Source organism: Canis lupus, chromosome X, assembly GCF_011100685.1.
Source record: "Canis lupus familiaris isolate Mischka breed German Shepherd chromosome X, alternate assembly UU_Cfam_GSD_1.0, whole genome shotgun sequence".
NCBI classification, from domain to species: domain Eukaryota; kingdom Metazoa; phylum Chordata; class Mammalia; order Carnivora; family Canidae; genus Canis; species Canis lupus.
In genome coordinates this window covers 26,818,431-26,837,548 of record NC_049260.1, presented here as the reverse complement: position 1 = coordinate 26,837,548, position 19,118 = coordinate 26,818,431, and the positions used below count along the sequence as shown (strand labels likewise).

General features: G+C 40.4%; 1 protein-coding gene across 1 annotated transcript in view; it reads left to right on the top strand.

Moving 5' to 3' along the window:
• Window positions 1-19,118, top strand: part of DMD (dystrophin) — a 2,084,073-nt gene that overhangs the window by 1,702,502 nt on the left and 362,453 nt on the right. Inside the window, 1 exon segment of the mRNA NM_001003343.1 lies at window positions 14,175-14,347. Within this exon segment, the coding sequence (NP_001003343.1) occupies window positions 14,175-14,347 (173 nt within the window).

Genomic DNA, 19,118 nt, shown 5'->3' with positions numbered 1-19,118 from the left:
CTTTGAACCTAGTGTCTTACTTCTGCCTATCAAAACAGCATTGCACTGAAAAGCATGGTAGCTACTAGATGAGAATTGGTTATCATCAGCGAATTATTTTTTACTGACTATAATTTAATTTCATACATCTAATGGTATTTTAAAACCCATGAGTTATTTTGTAACTCCTAACATCACAAGGATAAATTTGATTCCATAAACCAAGTGTTGTGCCAAACAAATTATTTCTATTTCTATCAAAGAGAAAAACAGAAAAAAAATTGGTGGAATTCTCAGTGTTCTCTCTAAGTCAGACATTATATGGCTTTTTCATCCAATGAAACTCCTCATGATATGTTGAAAAGAGAAGGTAATGAATAGATGGTGTCCTCTTCTAAATGCTCAGGATCCATTATTTAATTATGATCTTAGATCTAAATCTAGTCTTTTGAAGGACTTGATCCGCTCTGTGTGATTATACACACACACACAACACACATATATATGTAATCTCCAAATCATATGATATGATTAGCTATCCACATGTAAACCAGAAGCCTAGTTTTAATAAAAATCATTTCCTATCACTCGGTAAATATCATAATTGGAGATACTTATGATGAGCAAGGATCTGAGTAGGCCAGACATTTGGAAAATTGCAAAGCTTAAAGTCACGTTGATTTTATAGTGAAGAATCAGCCAGGTTACTTTTGAGGTTTCAAAACTGGATCTACCCAAGGAACATTTTCTTGCTTTCTCAGACACCAGGCAGTTTCCCAGGAGCAAGCATTCATCCATTCAGGGAACCATAATGCATAGTTTCCACTTTTCTAGTGATGGCGCTTAAAGCCATGAGAATAGGCCAAAGGATTTATGAATATCCACCTCTCTGGGCAAGCAAATCGTCTCGGCTTTCTCTGGTCCGTTTGTCAGTATTCGCCTCCATGTTGGAGAAGTTTCTTGCAACCTCTGAAGTCTAAGATACAGAGTGAATGGAGGAGGGTACAAAACTCTAACTCATATTCCTGGACTTATCTCTCCAATGGAGAAGCTGTCTTATCTTCTTTTATTTTTTCCTAACCAAGCCATTAGCACGAAACAAGGACATGTAATCTTACCAGAGCAAAATTGGGGTCTTGCCATGGGCTAGCTGAGTGAGTGCTCCATGGCATGATGATGTGTAGCCACTGCACAACAATGCTGCTACCACTTCAGATCTGCTTTTTAATTACATTCTAAATCTCATTTGAAGAGGTTTTATCAGGGCAGCCCGGTGGCTCAGCGGTTTAGTGCTGCCTTCAGTCCAGGGCCTGATCCTGGAGACCTGGGATCAAGTCCCATGTCGGGCTCCCTGCATGGAGCCTGCTTCTCCCTCTGCCTGTGTCTCTGCCTCTCTCTCTCTCTCTCTCTCTCTCTCTCTCTCTGTGTGTGTGTGTATGTGTGTGTCTCATGAGTAAATAAATAAAATCTTTAAAAAAAGAGAGAGAGATTTTATCATTATGGAAATTGCTTTGTAAATGTGCCCATGATGAAACCCAACAAAAGTTAGCTGAGAAGAAATGAAGATGGAGAGAGATGAATTAGCAGCTAAAACATCATCATCAGACAGAGTTTTCCTGGCTTTAGGCAAAACCTCCCAGAGGGTAACAGAATGCCGCCATGGACTCTGAGGTGTATCCTCCTGGTTATCACAGGGCACTTGTACCTGTAGCACCATCTCTTCTTCCATAAACCCAAGGAAGAGTTCTGCACTCTTCTCGGTGGCACTTTTTCTCCCAACCTCAGACCCATTGCTTGAATTTATAGTGGCCAAAATGAATAATACAGCATTTGCCTCATGTTCTGGACTCCATGCATGCATGCAGAGTGGGCCTGAGATTCTGGAAATGAAAGATGGCTTTCTTTTCATGAAATAAAGAACACTTCTGCTTTCTTCTCAAGGTTATTTAAAAATATCTAGGCCACTGGGTTATGGAAAGCACATGAGGAGGATTCATAGGGAAAGAGTAAAGTCAAAATGTCCTTTTCTCTACAATAGGTGTTGTCTCCTCTCTGTCGCACAATTGATTTGAAGTTTTCTTGTACGCACATTCTTGATTATCTATTTCTTCCATCTTGAACTGTACCGCCGAGCTACCAGGAGGATATGCTCAGGCCATAGCTATGCTTCACCCGGAGTACCAGCTTCTGTATCTTTCCTGACGGGCCCCTGGATCAGTGCACTTTTTTCCTCCCTGTCACTTGCCCTACCTCTTCTATGTCCTGTTGCCCAAGAAGGTGGCGGGTCAGAATGGGCAAAGGCCAGGCTACTTGACTGGGGCTAGAGTAACAGGTTTTGTAGAACCCAAAGATGTCCTTTAACATGCACCCACCCCCAAATATAGACATTTTGTGCCTGAAATCACTGACCAGTTCCAAGAGGCAGAAATCAGCAAAATCATATTGTAGTAATATTTTTCAATGCGTCCTTGTTCCTGGGAGTTTCCCATTGAAACAGTACTTGAAAGATATGCTGTCTTCATTAATTCATTGTATTTCTTGCAGGTGAAGGTAGCTGCCAGCAGGATACTACCCTCTATTTCCTCATAGAGGGTCTTGGAAGCTCATACAATTAGAGGCCATATTTTGTGTTTCCAAATACTTATACAGGTTTCTCAGGAGAGGATCCATCATTTACATGAAGGCATTCATGATGTCTAGGAGGTGAAGTCTCATTACACTAAACCAGTGTTCATTCTCAAAGGGGGTCAGTGCCTGAAGTAGCACCTGGAAACTTGTTAGAAATGCAAATTCTTGATCTCTACACCTGAGCAACAGAATCACAGACTCTGGGGTTGGGGCCCAGCCTGTGTTTTAATAAGCCCTCCCCGTGATTCTCGAGCTCGCTCAAGTTTGAGAACCACTGCGCTAGACAAGTTACCAATACGTGATGCCAAAGTTCATGCTCACAGCTACTTGTGGATGACACAGAGAAAACAAACCCCTCTACCCCCTGCCCACCTCCCCACCATGAGCCCTTCCCTCTGGCCACATAGAGTTACCCAGCTTTGATGTGTACTTTGTCTCATCTCATCTCATCTTCAACTTTACTCTTGCTCAAATTTCATCCTCTCACTTCTCTCCTGGTCAGCACCTACTCATCCCTCAAGACCCTGCTCATAGTCATCACAAGTGTGATGGCATCTGCAAATCTTGGTGACAAGGCTAATTGCTCCCTTCCACTTTGGCATTATCATATAATATGATCACTTAAGACTTTTTCAGGAGACTGTGGGGTCATTGAAATAACTTATATCTTATGGTTTTATGATCATTTTCAGATGTGATTTGGGTGAGACCCCCCATCTTGCTGTTAATCTACAAAAGGGAAAAATCATAAAGTCAGAAAGAAACAAAACTCTAACAACCAGGCAAAAGGGTTTTTCACCAAGTCCCTCTATTTTTCTACTCAAGATAACATTAATAGTCAAGTATCATCCACAGTGGTTTCTCAGTCCCCTGGTGGTAAAGTAAACTCTCAACTATATCAGAAATTTCGACAGAGATTCACAACAACTATATAGTCCTTCTGTCCTTATCTGAGAAGAGTAAGGCACTATGGACATAATACGTTTACCACTTCTCTTTCTTGGGGTGACCAGACTTCTTGATTTATATTCCAGATCAGTTGACAATGATGAAATCTAACTATCATTTTTCCTTTCTTACTCAGGGCACTGTGAGGTAGGTTTCCAGTGTTTGGTGACATATTCTAATGTAGCTCCCACAAAAAAATTCTTGTGATGTAAAATAAACTATCAAGACCTCCTTTTCTCTGTTCTAGTCCTTTATTAAAACTTATATAATTTATCTCATGGGCATGGAAACATCTAAGTCTTCACAAGCCTTACTCTCCTGGAGATAGTTTTTCAAATGTACCTGTTCTCAGATGAAAGAAGCATCATTGCCTGGCCAAATGCCAAGAATGCCCTGGGTCTGTTTCAACAAAGTAGTCCAAGGTCTCTAGGATGTTCTGAACTGAACTGAATGCTTTGAGAAAGATTGGTGGATATGCAACAGAAAACTAATGAGTGGGCTTTAGCACAGTGGGTTCTAGGAATGAAGAAACATCCTAGATATTTTGCCAGTTTCTCACTTACGGGATTTCCTTTGGCAGATATGCCAGTGTTACCTATCTTTATATTAATGTCCATATGCATATACCTTCTTCTTCTTCTTCCTTTTCTTTATACATTGGAAAAGGGAGTATGTTTTTTCCCAATCACCATCCACCCTGCTCCATGAGAGAAGAAAAGCTAAATAGGGGGAAGTAACTCCCTAGGCACAAAAACAAAAACCATTACAAGCTCCAGAAAAAAACAATTTGCTCTACTTGGTAGTAGACAGAAATTAACTCACCAAAGAACAACAGGGAATCAGACTTAATTATGTCAGTAGGACTTTAGTTAACATCATGATACTAGAACCTTCTTTAACATTCACACTTTATGGATACCTAGAATTCATTTTTTTTAATTTTTTTATTTATTTATGATAGTCACAGAGAGAGAGAGAGAGGCAGAGACATAGGCAGAGGGAGAAGCAGGCTCCATGCACCGGGAGCCTGACGTGGGATTCGATCCCGGGTCTCCAGGATCGCGCCCTGGGCCAAAGGCAGGCGCCAAACCGCTGCGCCACCCAGGGATCCCTAGAATTCATTTTAAAATTCATTCATTCATCTAAGCTGTAGAATAATGAGTACCCATAAATGAATATGGCTGTATCCAATGTGTATTTGTGAATTATTTGGAAACTCTCCTGCTATTTAAAGTGAAAAGATGGGATCCCTGGGGATCCAGTGTAGGGTTGTTTGTGGTTAGGTTAGGATATTAGGAGGGGTTTCTTTGGAGGGGTGGGGCATGGAATAAAGTTGTTCTGCATTTACAACCTTCATAATTAAAATGAACCAGAGGAAATTAGCTACATGACTGTTATGATTTCTAGTGTATTATCAAAAATAATTATGGCACTTTGCCATATGTTCTTGCTTTCTTCTTACATCTTGCTGTTGGGATAAGATGAGACTTGACATCACCTAATTGCTTTTTTCTAATATACAGTCTTGAACTACACAGATTCTCTAGAGAGAAAAGAAATAGCTCTGTGACAAAGAGATTCATAAAAAAGGGCTTTTCTAACTTTTAATTCTGTATATAATATAGACAAATTGTATAGATAAATATAACCAGATGTGTATTGGTCCATGGGAAAATAGTTACCTATTCAAGAATAAGAATGTATTCTGCTCTTTTAAAGCCATTCAAATCATGAGAAGTGTAAGTTCAGAGTGGATTGAGGAGGAATAAATAAGGAAATACCTAACCAGAATCTAACTCAGTGGCCTGGCCATTCCTCTCCAAGCATCACAGAAGATTGAACACATTCAGTATTTCACAAGTACCCTAATGAATTAATTATTGTGGTCTATTACATGTAGCCCAATTCAGAAGTTACTTGCTTTATATTTGAAGAGTGGGGAGGAATTAGGGGAAACCAAAAGAATATCAATTCAGACAGATCTGTACCCTAATCTTGCTTCTGCTACCTAACAGCTGTGGGATTTGGACAGGTTACTTTCATCTCTCCAAATTGTAGTTTCCTCAACTGGGGGATAAGAGAGCTGACTTAATAGAGTTGATGTAGAGGATTTATAAGGAGTATAAGTATTAGTTTCCTGCCCCGTTTTATCCCTCTACTCCACCCCCACCCCTCATCATGGCTCTGCAATAATAAATATGTTTCAGTGTCGGAAAGGCCCATCTGGTCTTTCTCAGATAAGGATAAATATCTTCAAACAGGCTGATTCCTGCACATAAAACATAATACAAAACCAAAAGTACCTTCAACATTGTAGACTTTTCATATGTGGCTGTCTCTATGATTTAAATGTGCCATCTAGAGTTTAAGTGTGAAGACCTTTCAAGATTACCATTGGTGATGATCTTCTGAAAGATGTCTCATGCAGGAAATACTCACCCAATTATGAGCAATGAAGCCATATAGCAATATCTGGAAAAATACTGCAACACAGTATAGGTTTTTATATGAATTTTAGATATATTAGTAAAAAAAAAAACAGCCTGCCTAAGGTCTTGTTTTATCTTCCAACACCAACATCATGAAGGCATGTCATTCTTTTTTATAACCTAAGCGCAGAGCCAAATAGGTACCGACATTAGCTCCTCACTGTGTCCATAGCACATTAGCTGTTTTAAAACATCCCTTACAGTGTTACTCTACCCCCACCTTTCTTAGGATTGTGTGTCCTTTAAAACCCACTCCCATAGACTTAGGAACACCTAACAGAATGTAGTTTAGGTAAGAGTCCCCTGTGCCTATGTGTGGCTTGGATGTCAGTGCCCTTGCCTTGTCATTGTAATTTACTTGGTACCAAGAGGGAAGTGTGTGTATATGTGTGTTTAAAGCACAGCATATAGAGGGGCGTCTAGGTGGCTCAGTCTGTTAAGCATCCAACTCTTGGTTTTGGCTCAGGTGGTGATCTCATGGGTCATGGGATGGGTGGTGGGATAGAGCCCCATGTGGGGCTCCACGCTCAGTGGGGAGTCTGCTTGAAGAGTCTCTCCCTCTGCTCTGCCCCCAATCTCTCTCTCTCAAATGAATAAAAACAAATCTTTTAAAAAAGTAAATAAAACAGCATATATAATATTTGTCTTACTTCTAGGGAAAGGAAACTTAAAATACCTTTAAAATGCTTTTGCAAAGAGTTATCACTTTGCCTGATTCTACCTTCCAAAGGTAGAGCAAGAGAAGGATGAAAGTGAGTCACACAGGCAGCTATTTCTGTAATTTACAAGCACTCCACGATGCTAGCATCCCTCCTCCTTCCTTCCTGATTTTGGAGCCACCACATTATTGGTTCAAGAATGGCTAAGGCTGGGGATGCCTGGGTGGCTCAGCAGTTTAGCTCCTGCCTTTGGCCCCGGGGGGTGTGATCCTGGAGTCCCGGGATCGAGTCCCGCATCAGGCTCCTTGCATGGAGCCTGCTTCTCCCTCTGCCTGTGTCTCTGCCTCTCTCTCTTTCTCTCTCTGTGTCTCTCATGAATAAATAAATTCTTTAAAAATAATAAAAAAATTTAAAAAAGAATGCCTAAGGCTGCCTATCAGCTAGTTTCCTGCCTCTATTCTCTCTCTGATGCCATTAACCCTGAAAACTGCCTCCCAGATAATCATTCTCAAGTACTTTTATAGTATTTGTCTATAGTATGTCATGTCTGCTGTGGTGGAAAGAATGGTGTACATGTGGTGGGGGGTTACTCTTTGGTTATGGGGATCAAATAATATGTACAAATGGATTTCTTTCCCATTTATTCTATTTCTCATTTATTCTGTTCATCCTATTATGCTGTGGTAACATCAATAAGGTAGAAGTTGGTTTGTTTTTCACCACTGTGGGCCTAGATGCTAATATGTGAAATATTAGTGGTAGGAAGGAAAAGTAGGGAGGAAGGGAGGAAGGGAAGGAAGGAATGGGGAACTTAAGGGCTGGGACTTTCTTACATTATATGTGTTCTCCTGGCTCCTAGTGAAGACTTGGAAGTACAATAGGTACTCAAATGTGTGTTTGAATGATGAATAAATATCCAGAACATTTCTGCACTGTGACAGAGTAAAAAGAAACTAGGAAAAACGCGATGCAGAAAAGACACTTCTCATCTTACTTCCAACCTAGTACATCTGAAGTGAACTCTTCAATTTTAAAAAGTAATTTGAAGGCTAGAGTAAACCAAAGGGTCAGACAAGGAGAGAAGGCATCACGTGTTACCCGAGCTTAGAATGGCTTAAGGCAGTCTGACAAATGGGATTTTGCTCAGTTTCCTCCGGGGTAATCCACCCTAGGCCAGGCATTTTTAAAGATTAGATTTTGAAATAAAGGTTTGCACCTGGGAATGTACTGAGGCAGGAGAGCATATCCTTTCTCTCCACTGTTCTAGTTGCATAAGTGTGAGAATTTTCGAATGAGATATGAAAGCAAAGACAACAAACCCTGCAGGATAATAGTCTCTGAGGACCTTAATAACAGCCATTTTTAAAGCACAGCCTGTGGACTCCTAAATCCATAGCTGCTCGTTTAAGATGCATTGCGATGCAGTGGACCTGAAAACACACTCCTTATCTACCTAGAGCAACCAGGCTCCAAGCCAAACGGCAGTCCTCAAATTAACTCTTGTTTCTCTTGGGATGACAACTCTGCTGCTTTTACAAGGATTGCAATGGCCACATATAAAATAGGGCAAAACAGTCACACCCTCTGCGAGTCTGTACCCAACTGCATTTCCTGAGTGAGTTAGGAACGTCTGGTGGTTAGATTAGAGTCCTTATAAGGTCAAGATTGTAGATCCAATTCCTTTATATGGGTGCTTCTCAAAAAAAATCCATTAGGAAGGATAATTCTGTTTTGTTTTGCTAGTTTTAATGTCCAATCCATACCAGACTGATACTTTTGTAACATGCAATAAAAATGAATTACTCTTAAAACCTACAAAAACCAGACACAAAATGCAACCCCATGCTTTTTATTTTTGGATTGCTGTAAACGTTTATAAAGATTTACTCTCAACTTCTGTTCTCATAATGGAATATGTGGAGTGTGTGTGTGTGTGTGTGTGTGTGTACATGTGTATGCTCCCAAACCTCAAGTATTTAGAGCCTATATTTTGCAAGTCATTCTGGATAGCCAAGCTAAGGGAGTTTTACTTTTGTATGTGCATTTTTGTTTGTTGAACTTCTTTCAAGCATCAACACCTTTCCAGGATAGCTATGTTGGATAAATTCATTTAAAGAGCTTTTATATCTACTACTTCCTTCTTAAATAGAGTTTACTGAACATAAATCTGCTTTTTCTGCTGAATTTAGGATCTTCATTACTAACATTAATGATTTGGCTTCACATGAAAGTTAGGTGATGCCTTCAAGGGCTAGATGTGGGACTGCTAGGTGCCACCTGGTGTAACCCCAGTCACCTATGTGTGCCCGCGGCTCCTTCCACACCTTTCTGGGTCTCTGTTGGGTGTCACTCCTTGCCACTTGCGGTGTAGCCCTTAAGGATGGCTTCCCTCCTGTTTTGGAGCTTCTGTTTCCGACCTTTTAAGTTCTTGGAAATCAGATTGCCACTTTTTTTCCTTTCCTATCAACTGTATCTGAATTAAGTGAAAGTTATCAGTAAAGAAGAACTAATGGCCTTATCATTATTCACATACTAATTACTTTCAGAAAAGATTAGACATTGTGTGTCTGTAATGAATTTTATAGGGAGATGTGACCACTTATATTTATTCTTCCTACATCTTTTTTCTTGCTGACTTCTTGGTTGTATTCAAGATAGGGAGGTCATCATTTGCTGAGTTCTTTTTTAGAGACAAATAATTCCCTGTACATAGGAAAGAAAACATTTGGATACTGTTACCCATGATGTTGTGGATAGTATCATAACCCTTTGCTTAGATAATAAAAAAAGTGTCACCATAACTGATTTTTGTCATCTCTCTTCTTTATTTTTCTTCTAGTAAAACCTTTATAACTTTTCATATTCTTCCCCAGCTGTCCTATTACTTAGGGACACTATGAGTCACTCTACTTGTTGAATGAGATAGCACAAGTGTAATATTCCATGATATTGTATTTATCCTATTCTTCCTTATAAACTCTCCTTCTCAGTGACTTTCTGAAAGAAGGTCTTCATCCCGCTTGGTTTAAGGATTTCAGCTACATTCCACCCATTGCTTCCTAACACACATCATCCGTTCCAATCAGGATGTGCGGTTCATTGTTCTTGCTCATAAGCCAAACTCACTCCCACCTTCTGCCATTCTGCCATTATTATACTCATCTTCCCAGTGAGAAAACCCTCTTCCCTCTGCCTCTCTGTTTTATCCATCCTTTAAGGCTCAGACAAAGTTGTATGAGTTCATAAAGTCTATCACTTGATTTCCACCCTAATCCACTTAGAAGAGAAACTCTTAGAGTAAAGGCCTGTTGTGTTCTGGACACTGTTCAAAGTGTTTTACAAAAACTATTCCATGTAAGATTCTCCACAATCCAGCCAGGAGGTATTATTATTTAATATTTAGTGAAGCCAAGGAGATTAAAGAGTTTTCAAACCTAACACAGCTAATAAGGGAAAGAGAAGGGACAGACCCAAACCATGTCTACTTAACTGCACTTTGCCATAGTTTTCTCTGGAGGCTGAGAAAGAGCACTGAGGACAGGAGGAGGCTAGACTCTCAGACAGGAAGAGGGTGTGAGATTTGAAGAGGCTCTCCAGGAAATGGGATTCTCCCTACTTCTAAAACCAGTCAGAAGTGAGATAAAACTACTTTAAAATGCCTGCAAAAATTCCATTTTGTCCAGGTGGGCTATCCTCTGAGAATTCTCTCTACCCACCACCTGCTTTTCTGTGGTTCCTGGGCCAAAGGTTCATCTGAAGACAAACACCACCACTGTAGAAAACTACATTTAATGCCGGTGTGAGTGTGTCCCTTCCTACCTGACCTGTCCATGTCCATGTCCCCTCCCACCTAGGGCTCATGCTGCCCTCTTGTACTGAAAATCACTACAGCATGCCAACCTCCTAAAATTTTTTTCAAAAAAAGCCTTGAACTCCTCACCAATACTCACCTCCATTTTACAGCGGGCTACCTGAGTCCTGTAGCTGGGCAGATTGCCTACCGACCTGCCATCCCTGAAGAACATGGGCAAGCTGCCTTGATCCTAATGTATCAAGTCACTACTTAATGTCATGTTTACATGGCTCTTTTTTTAAAATATTTTATTCATTCATGAGAGACACAGATATAAAGGCAGAGACACAGGTGGAAGGAGAAACCTGAAAAAAAAAAGAAGAAGGAGAAACCTGCTCCCTGCAGGGGGCCTGATGTGGGACTTGATCCCAGGACCCCGGGATCATAACCTGGGCCGAAGGCAGATGCTCAGCCACTGAGCCACCCAGGTGCCCTTCATATGGCTCTTGTAGACAAAAGAACACATTACTGAAAGGAGAATTTCTGTTCTGGCAGCAAGGATGTTTTGTAGTAAGGAGACCTCTTCAGCACACACAGTTTGTGCTCACAGACGGTCCCAGATGCCCAATTGTAAAATAAGGAGTGAAAAAGGTGGTCAGGATTCCATTTTTCATTCAGAAGAAATCAATCTGTTTGGGTAAATCTATGACCAAAATCAGTAATGCCGACTTTCCAGATGCTTTTACCTCCACAGATGACCCCCTCACCCCACCCCCCTTGTCAGCAGTAGCTGTCTTTCTTTCAGCTACAGCAACTACTGTCGCTTACAACCAGCACTCGTGGCAAATGGGGTGGTGGGGACAGCCCAAGGTCTTCTAGAGTCAAAAAGACTCTAATTCTAATATTTAGAAGATATGACTTTAGGTGAGTCCGTTAAACATCTCTCCACCTCAGCGCTCTCATATGAAGAACAGAGAAAACATGTATTTCCCAGGGCCAGGAGGAAGAACAAAGTGGTACACATCTGTGTTTTGTACCCTTTACTGTTCATGTGTCATTTGTCACTCTCAACCAGCACCATGACCCCGAGAAGGAGTACCAAGCTGAGAGTCACCTTACTGCCAGTGCCAAGACTTGACTTCAGCCACTCTGAACTTCCAAGGGGGGGGGGGGGGGTTCTATCCCAACATCTATGAGTCATGGTAGGAAATTCTCATCAATATTTAGTTGGTAACAGGAATGACTTAAATAAAAAGCACATACTAGGGTTTAGGAAACGTAAAGACAGAACTGTCTCTTGTATTCCTCTCATTTTCTCACAGTGCTGAAACTAGATAAATAGTCCTCAATTAATACTGGTTTATTGATTTTACGTGTATTTCTTTTTAGAAGATGCAACAAAGATGTTTATATGGGGTATAATGGAAATGGCAAAGATGAAAACTAACAAATTTATGGATCAGCTTCCTATTTATGCTTGGGAAGACCTCTCATTTTTCCAAGAAGGTATCAATGACTTCATGATATACATGATCTTGAGGAACTATTAATTGAGCCTGGGTCCTGCTATAAATGGAGGATATAAAAATTCAAGTGAACTCTCACTTATATGCATATTAATGCAGAAATCTGGTTGAATTAGTCAGAAAGTATCTTATTTTTTTGAACAACTAAAGGCTTGGTTTCAATCCTCTAAGTTTGTCCTCTGAGGCAAAGTTTTCCATCAAATACAACAAGAAGAAAAGTGAAGTAAAAAGAGAGAAGTGGGGAAATTATGTGGATAACTTAGATCTGTTTGGTCTTGAGTCCTGATTTGTTTGGATAAATTAACCTCACTTTTCTCTTTTCCTGAAGAAGTGGCAAATTCAGGAGAGCAGGTTTTGCCATGTAGGTACGTGCACATGGAAGAGACATATGTTTGATCAGACCCCATTCTGCAAGAAGCCCAATACCAATTTTCCACCACAGGAGCTAGTTTCAAAATCAAGCTATTCCCTTCCAGAAAGAGCCTGTTTGTGACGGGATACAGATAGAGGCTGCTCGGTCTGTTCGAGTATTTCCCTTCTTTCAACTCGGAATGTACTTCGATCCGTATTCCCCCTTGTGACTTCCAGTCACAGAGAATGGGACAGAGTTCTCTTTAGGGTCCATCTGTGATACTTTGGCTGCCAAAGAGAGTGACGGGAGACATTCATTGTCCATCTACCTGACATGTGCAACTTTCAGAATCCAAGAGTCCGTGACAGAAAACACAGGCCAGTTCTTCAGAATCACTAACATGTTACTGCTGCCACTGGCCCCTTACTTCAGAAGAGTCATTTAATTCCATTTTAGAAAGAGGGAGTGGAAAAAAGAAAGTTTCTGGTTACACAGATCAATCCAATTGTTTGGGACTTCAGAATGAATTTTTCAACTTGTTGAACAGAAGCATACAAATCTCTAAAAGCAAGTCAGATAATGTACAAAGCCTCCATTCATTGTGTAGGCAGAAAGGAATGCTGGTACCCAGCAGCTCGCTAAGGAATGTTCCTTTGGCTTGGACTGTTCTGTTGGGAACAAGGAGGGAAACACATATATAAAATGAATTTATAATGTCTCTGGCTTATAATGGCAAAATGATAAGAAAAGTTGGCTGTTTAATATAAACTGTCCATTGCATATTCCAGGCCTCCTCTCTTTGAGGTCCCTCCCACAGCCACAGGCCTGGCCGCCGTGTAGTGAGGAGGACAAAGTAGCGTTTATTATTATTGACTGGTGAGGCCTGCGCTCTGAAATTCATCCTGTCGACAGAATGTAAGCAAAGTTGGCATTTTAAAGCAGGGCTCTTTCAGCCGCTCGTTTTTCTCAGGCTTGCTATGCAACAGGATCAGTGCTGTAGTCCCCGGTTCAAGCTGAAAATGTTACACAGGAAGACATACCATGTAAAGGTCAGATTCTTCTACTGTGATAATTTTCTTGATCTGTGTATATACAAATGAGGTTGGATGTATAAGCTCTTCTCATAACTCTTATCAAGGTCCTCTGGACTTTCTACCTGTCAAGCCTAAAAATACGACGGTGTTTTAAATGGGAGATCTTACTAATAAATGTACGATGCTGTAATGAATGTGTGATGCTATAATGCCAAGGTGAACCTAATGTGTATTGTCAAGAAGATGCTCTCCTGCGATAGAATCCCATTAATGTGCTGGTGCTGTGGACCGAGTACAACCTTGTTTATTAGTCTCTCCATGCTTTTATGGTCAGAGTCAACTCTACAGATCACTTATGTGCATGGAAAATATGACTTAACCCATAGTGTAATGAAATGATTGGCCCTAGGGTGCACTTTATCATGGAATTTTATTTCATATCGCTTCCAGAAAACATTATCTTTTGTCTGCGGACCAGTTGATGTAACCTACGAAATTTGTAAAGTTGCAGATATATAATGTTTCAATTTGTAGTGTCAAGGACTAAATGTATTATACCTCACAAGATGCCCACTGCCAATCTACATAATAGCATAAAGAGACAATGCATCAAGAACAGGGAGTTGGAGGTGCATCTTCTTGTTAGTGGGCCCAACTGAAATGTCTTTTGAAAGAGCAGTTTATTTTTTTATGGTTCTCCAAATTCATGTCTAGCCAATGTCTCTTGTTTGGTAATTCCACCCATGTTCTTCCTGCTGTCCCGTAGGATCTCCAAGGAGAAATCGAAGCTCACACAGATATCTATCACAACCTGGACGAAAATGGCCAAAAAGTCCTGAGATCCCTGGAAGGTTCTGACGATGCAGCCTTGTTGCAAAGACGTTTGGATAACATGAACTTCAAGTGGAGCGAACTTCGGAAAAAGTCTCTCAACATTAGGTAAGAAAAGATCCGGGGCAAAAAAAGCCAAAAATGATTTAAAATGGGAAGATTTTCTTCCCATTCCTAGCTCAGGCAGCTAATATCTCATATGTTTATGTAAATCACCCAATTTCAGAATGATTCATTTTATTTTGAATAAATGAATCATTCATTTGCTTGGTATGGAGATGATACTTGAGGGTTCAGATTAGATTAAAATGGCGATGTTTTATAACCACGGGAGAGATGCATATTAAGACATTAGAGTGAATTTAAATGAGAAACACAGCTATCCTAATTTGATAGAGTTCTCTCTTGGCTTACCACAGGATTATACAAAAAGTGATAAAATTAACGTGTGTTTATCATGGAATTCTTTCTTTGGCATTATTCTAAATGCATAACAGAAGACATTCCTTAAATATTGTAATGCCTTGTAATTAACACTTTTGTGAGGAGACCTCTCCATAGCTCCGGCAGCTAGAGAGAGATTATAGAAACTTCTGGTCTTTAACTCTCAGAGTTTGCCACTGCATCCTCTGGAAACTAAGCCTTGAGGTGGTCCCTACTGTCCTCTCTTAGATAGTTGCCCCATTCTTTGGGACACCTTTCTCCTGAGAAGCTAATGGATGCATCTCAGCATTGGTGTAAGGAGCACAGAGTGAAGCTCTCGCTCTACCCATTGTGAGATGGTTCGGTGGAGGGGCAAAGAGCAGGGACAGTTAAGTGACATGCCCAGTGTCACATAAATGACATGGGAAGTACAGGGAGTGGGAGTCAGGTCCCCTGCTTTCCAATCAGTTAGTTGCTTGCCCTAATTCACGTGTTTTTATTTAAAAAAAAAAAACATTTTGTGCTTTCTTCTGCATCTAGAAGAGGCGTAGGAGTGGAGGGTAGTAGAAGAGGACGAAGGGGCATCGCAGTGGTTATGAGGGAACACACTGAACACTGGGAGGAGATAACTACCTCTAGGTCATAAGTCTGTGGAATGGATATTTCTTTTTCTTCTTTATAGTTCTAAATTGACCAGACTTTTGACGTACAGCATATTTACTTCGATAATAAGGGGAAATATCACTGAAATTTAGTAATTCAAAAGTACTCTTGTTAAAAACCTGTACATAATGTGGAATAATAAGAATGATAGCAATTAACGCGGTGCATCACATATCGTGCCATGCCCTGGACATTTTATATTTCTTGACCTATTTAATGCTATCAGCAGCCCTACGTGATACACTGTTATTATTCTGTCTTTATATTTGAAGAAAGTGAGGCACAGAGAGGCTAAATAATTTCCCTAAGGTCATTTATTTAGTAAGTGGCAGATCCAAGATTGAATACAGGGAGTCCGGCTCCAGGGGCTCAGCAAAATTTTCACCATCATATTATCCTGAAGGGTATGAAGCAGAGAGGAAAAGGTAAGACTCACATCAATACAAATAAGTGAAAGGATGGAAGAGAGAAACAGGTAATTCTAGGAGTAGGAAAGGATTTATTTTTACTTATAAGGTTTTCCCCCCAAGTTTGCACCCCAGCTTCCAAAGCACTCATTTTTATCTCCCTGCTTGGTCTATTGAAGTTTGTGCCGATGTGCTTAGGATGACTTGGGAACAACGATGGGCAGTGGCATTTTCAAAGGCAGGGAGACTCTGTTCACTTCCCATCACTTAAACTTGAAGAGAGGTCAGTGTGTGTAACGACAAAGGCCACTTTCATAACATCTGTTATTAGAAGGGAATGAGACGTGTGAAATGGGAAAGATATTAGTGGATAAAGTAAAAGAAAAGAAAGTTATTCTTTTTTGCAGAGAAGAAAGGTGCTCTAACTGTTCTACACATCACTCAGTGCCTTTCCTCTCCTTCAGGTGAACTTGATGAAAAGAAAGGGGAATCGAAAGCGGCAAACAGCATGTCAGCCAAAATACGGGCTCTTCCTTCTCAGCAATTTCCCATATGCCAGCCCCTGCAGTTTAATTCTTGCTGTCATTAATCAAGTCAAAAACAGTTACCTTGGCTTATCTCAGGTGCTGCAAATTCTAGAATTTAAATATCCAGATCAACAGTTCTAGCTTCTAACTAGACCTCTCTCATAATACAGTTAAAAGCACTCGCTTACAAAAAGAAAGAAAGAAAAGAAAGAAAGAAAGAAAGAAAGAAAGAAAGAAAGAAAGAAAGAAAGAAAGAAAGAAAGAAAGAAAGAAAGAAAGAAAGAATTCTTCACGTCAGAGTGACTCAGTCTCCTTCCTGATACTTCGTTGATATAAGGGTATCGGTCAGGCCGGACTGAATGGCAGGGTTCAGCCAAAAGCAGCCAAGTAGAGGCAGCGATTTGGGATGGTGATGAAGCAGGATAGCTGGACCCTGGAAGAGTTAGACCCAGAACCATTCATGACGCTTAGAAGCTGGCTTTGTGAATCTAGTCAGTTCCTCTGTCAGCATTATTCTATAGTGAAAAGTCACTATGACTAAAAACTCGTTGCAAAGATACCCCGGAGGAACAGCCCTGTGTTCGCCTAAGGGGTATAACACATCATCCCACAAAAGATGGCAGTTGGCTCAATGTCTTAAAAGGGATCCTGGACCCCTTTTTCTATTTCAAAATATAGAAACTTTAGTACTTAATTACACAGGTGTCCATTTTTTTAAGTTTTTATTTAAATTCCAGGTAGTGAACAGACAAGACAGTGTGATATTAGTTTCAGGGGTAGCATTTAGGGATTCAGGGCTTCCATACATCACCTAGTGCTCATCACGACAAGTGCACTCCTTAATCCCTGTCACCTGTTAGGAATCCAAATGATTTTGAAGTATCCCCTGGCATTCCATTGGCTCAGAAGAGGTATCCTTGTGCTTCCGGTTCCAAGTCTATGTTGTGTCCCTTTCCCTCCATTTATTTTCCTTTGGCCCTATGCCTTTTCTCTTCCTGTGATTATGATTCTTATGTAAGTCTCTATCATGTCGTTCTATATTGATAGAATTGTCCCTTTAGGACACACACTGGTATCATCCATGACACATTTACAAAAACTATTCTTCCTTGGACATTTCTAGCACATTATCCCCTTGCTCAAGAACTTTAGTCTTGTCAATGCCCATATTTTTCTCATTCTTTCATTTATCGTTTTCATTCAACAAATAAGTACTGAGTCTTTACTATATACTTGGCACTCTTCTAGGCACTGAGGATACAACAGAACAAAACAGGCAAGAGAAAAATCATTGGTGTGATGAAATTCATGTGGAGTCATCAGAAGCTAGTGGCCTCTCTACTCTACCTGATAAGACTCAGATCATCCCTTCCCTTTCCTGTTCTCCCTCTACCTCCCAGTTCTTCCTCACTGAGCTGTGATCTACTTAGTCCCTGGCATGGGTTCTCTGAGCCAAGAAGATTCTGCTTTTTTTAAGATTTTATTTATTTATTCGTGAGAGACACAGAGAGAAAGAGAGGCAGCGACACAGGCAGAGAGAGAAGCAGGCTCCATGCAGGGAGCCCGATGTGGGACTCGATCCCGGGTCTCCAGGATCACGCCCTGAGCTGAAGGCGGTGCCAAACCGTTGAGCCACCGGGGCTGCCCGAAGATTCTGCTTTTTAACCCCATCCGTGCTCTCTGCCAATTTTCTCACTCACCCGTTTGGGTATGTACATTTGCTGGTCCTCACACTTGGAATGCCATCCCTCCTCACATCTTCCACCTTTTCCTTCAAATCTCATACTGAATATTTCCCTCTCTGGCTGTTCCTTCATTCACTACGAAGTCTTCCTTGTACTATTCTCATTTCCGCTGGATGGCACATTCCTTTAAGTATTCATGAGTTGTTTCATAGGGCTCTGCTTGCTGCCTCCAGCTAAATTGGAAACATAAAAACTCCAAACTCTACTATTTGAGGGGAATATTTTGAGAAGGATCGGTATTGACCCTTCTTTAAATATTTGGCACAATGCACCTGTGAAGCCATCTGGTCCTGGACTTTTGTCCATTGGGGGTTTTTTGATGACCAATTCAGTTTCATTACTAGGAATCGATCTGTTCACATTTTCTATTTCTTCTTGATTCAGTCTCAGAAGACTGTATGTTTCTAGGAATTTATCCATGTCTTCTAGGTTGTCCCAGTTGTTGGCATATAATTTTTATAGTAATCTTTTATAATCAATCCTTTGACTTTCTGTGATGTCCTTGGTAACTCCTCTTTCATTTCTGATTTTATTTGAGTCCTCCTTCTTTTTGTGTGATCTTGGTAACCCCCCTATCAGGTACGTAGTAAGTCCTACTGTTTGTGCTTGATGAGTCTGACTAAAGGTTTATCCATTTTGTTTATCCTTTCAAAAAACCAGCTCTGAATCTCATTGACATTTCCTCTTGTTTTTATAAGTCTTATTTCATTTATTTCTGCTCTGCTCTTTATTATTTCCTACTTCTACTAACTTTGGGCTTTGTTTATTCTTTTTCTGCTTCCTTTAGATCTAAGATTAAATTGTTTGAGATTGTTCTTGCTTCTTGGGGTAGGCCTGTATCACTATAAACTTCCCTCTTGGAACTGCTTTCACTGCATCCCAAAGGCTTTTGGATCTCTGTGTTTTCATTTTCATTTGTCTTCACATATTTCTTGGCTTCCTATTTGACTTTGTCATCGACCTATTGATTGTTTAATGGCATGTTGTTTAGCCTCCACGTGTTTGTGTTTCTTGCAGTTGTTTTCTTGTGATTGATTTCTAGTTTCATCCTGTTGTGGGCAGAAAAGATATGTGATATGATTTCAATCTTCTTAAATTTTCTGAAACTGTTTTG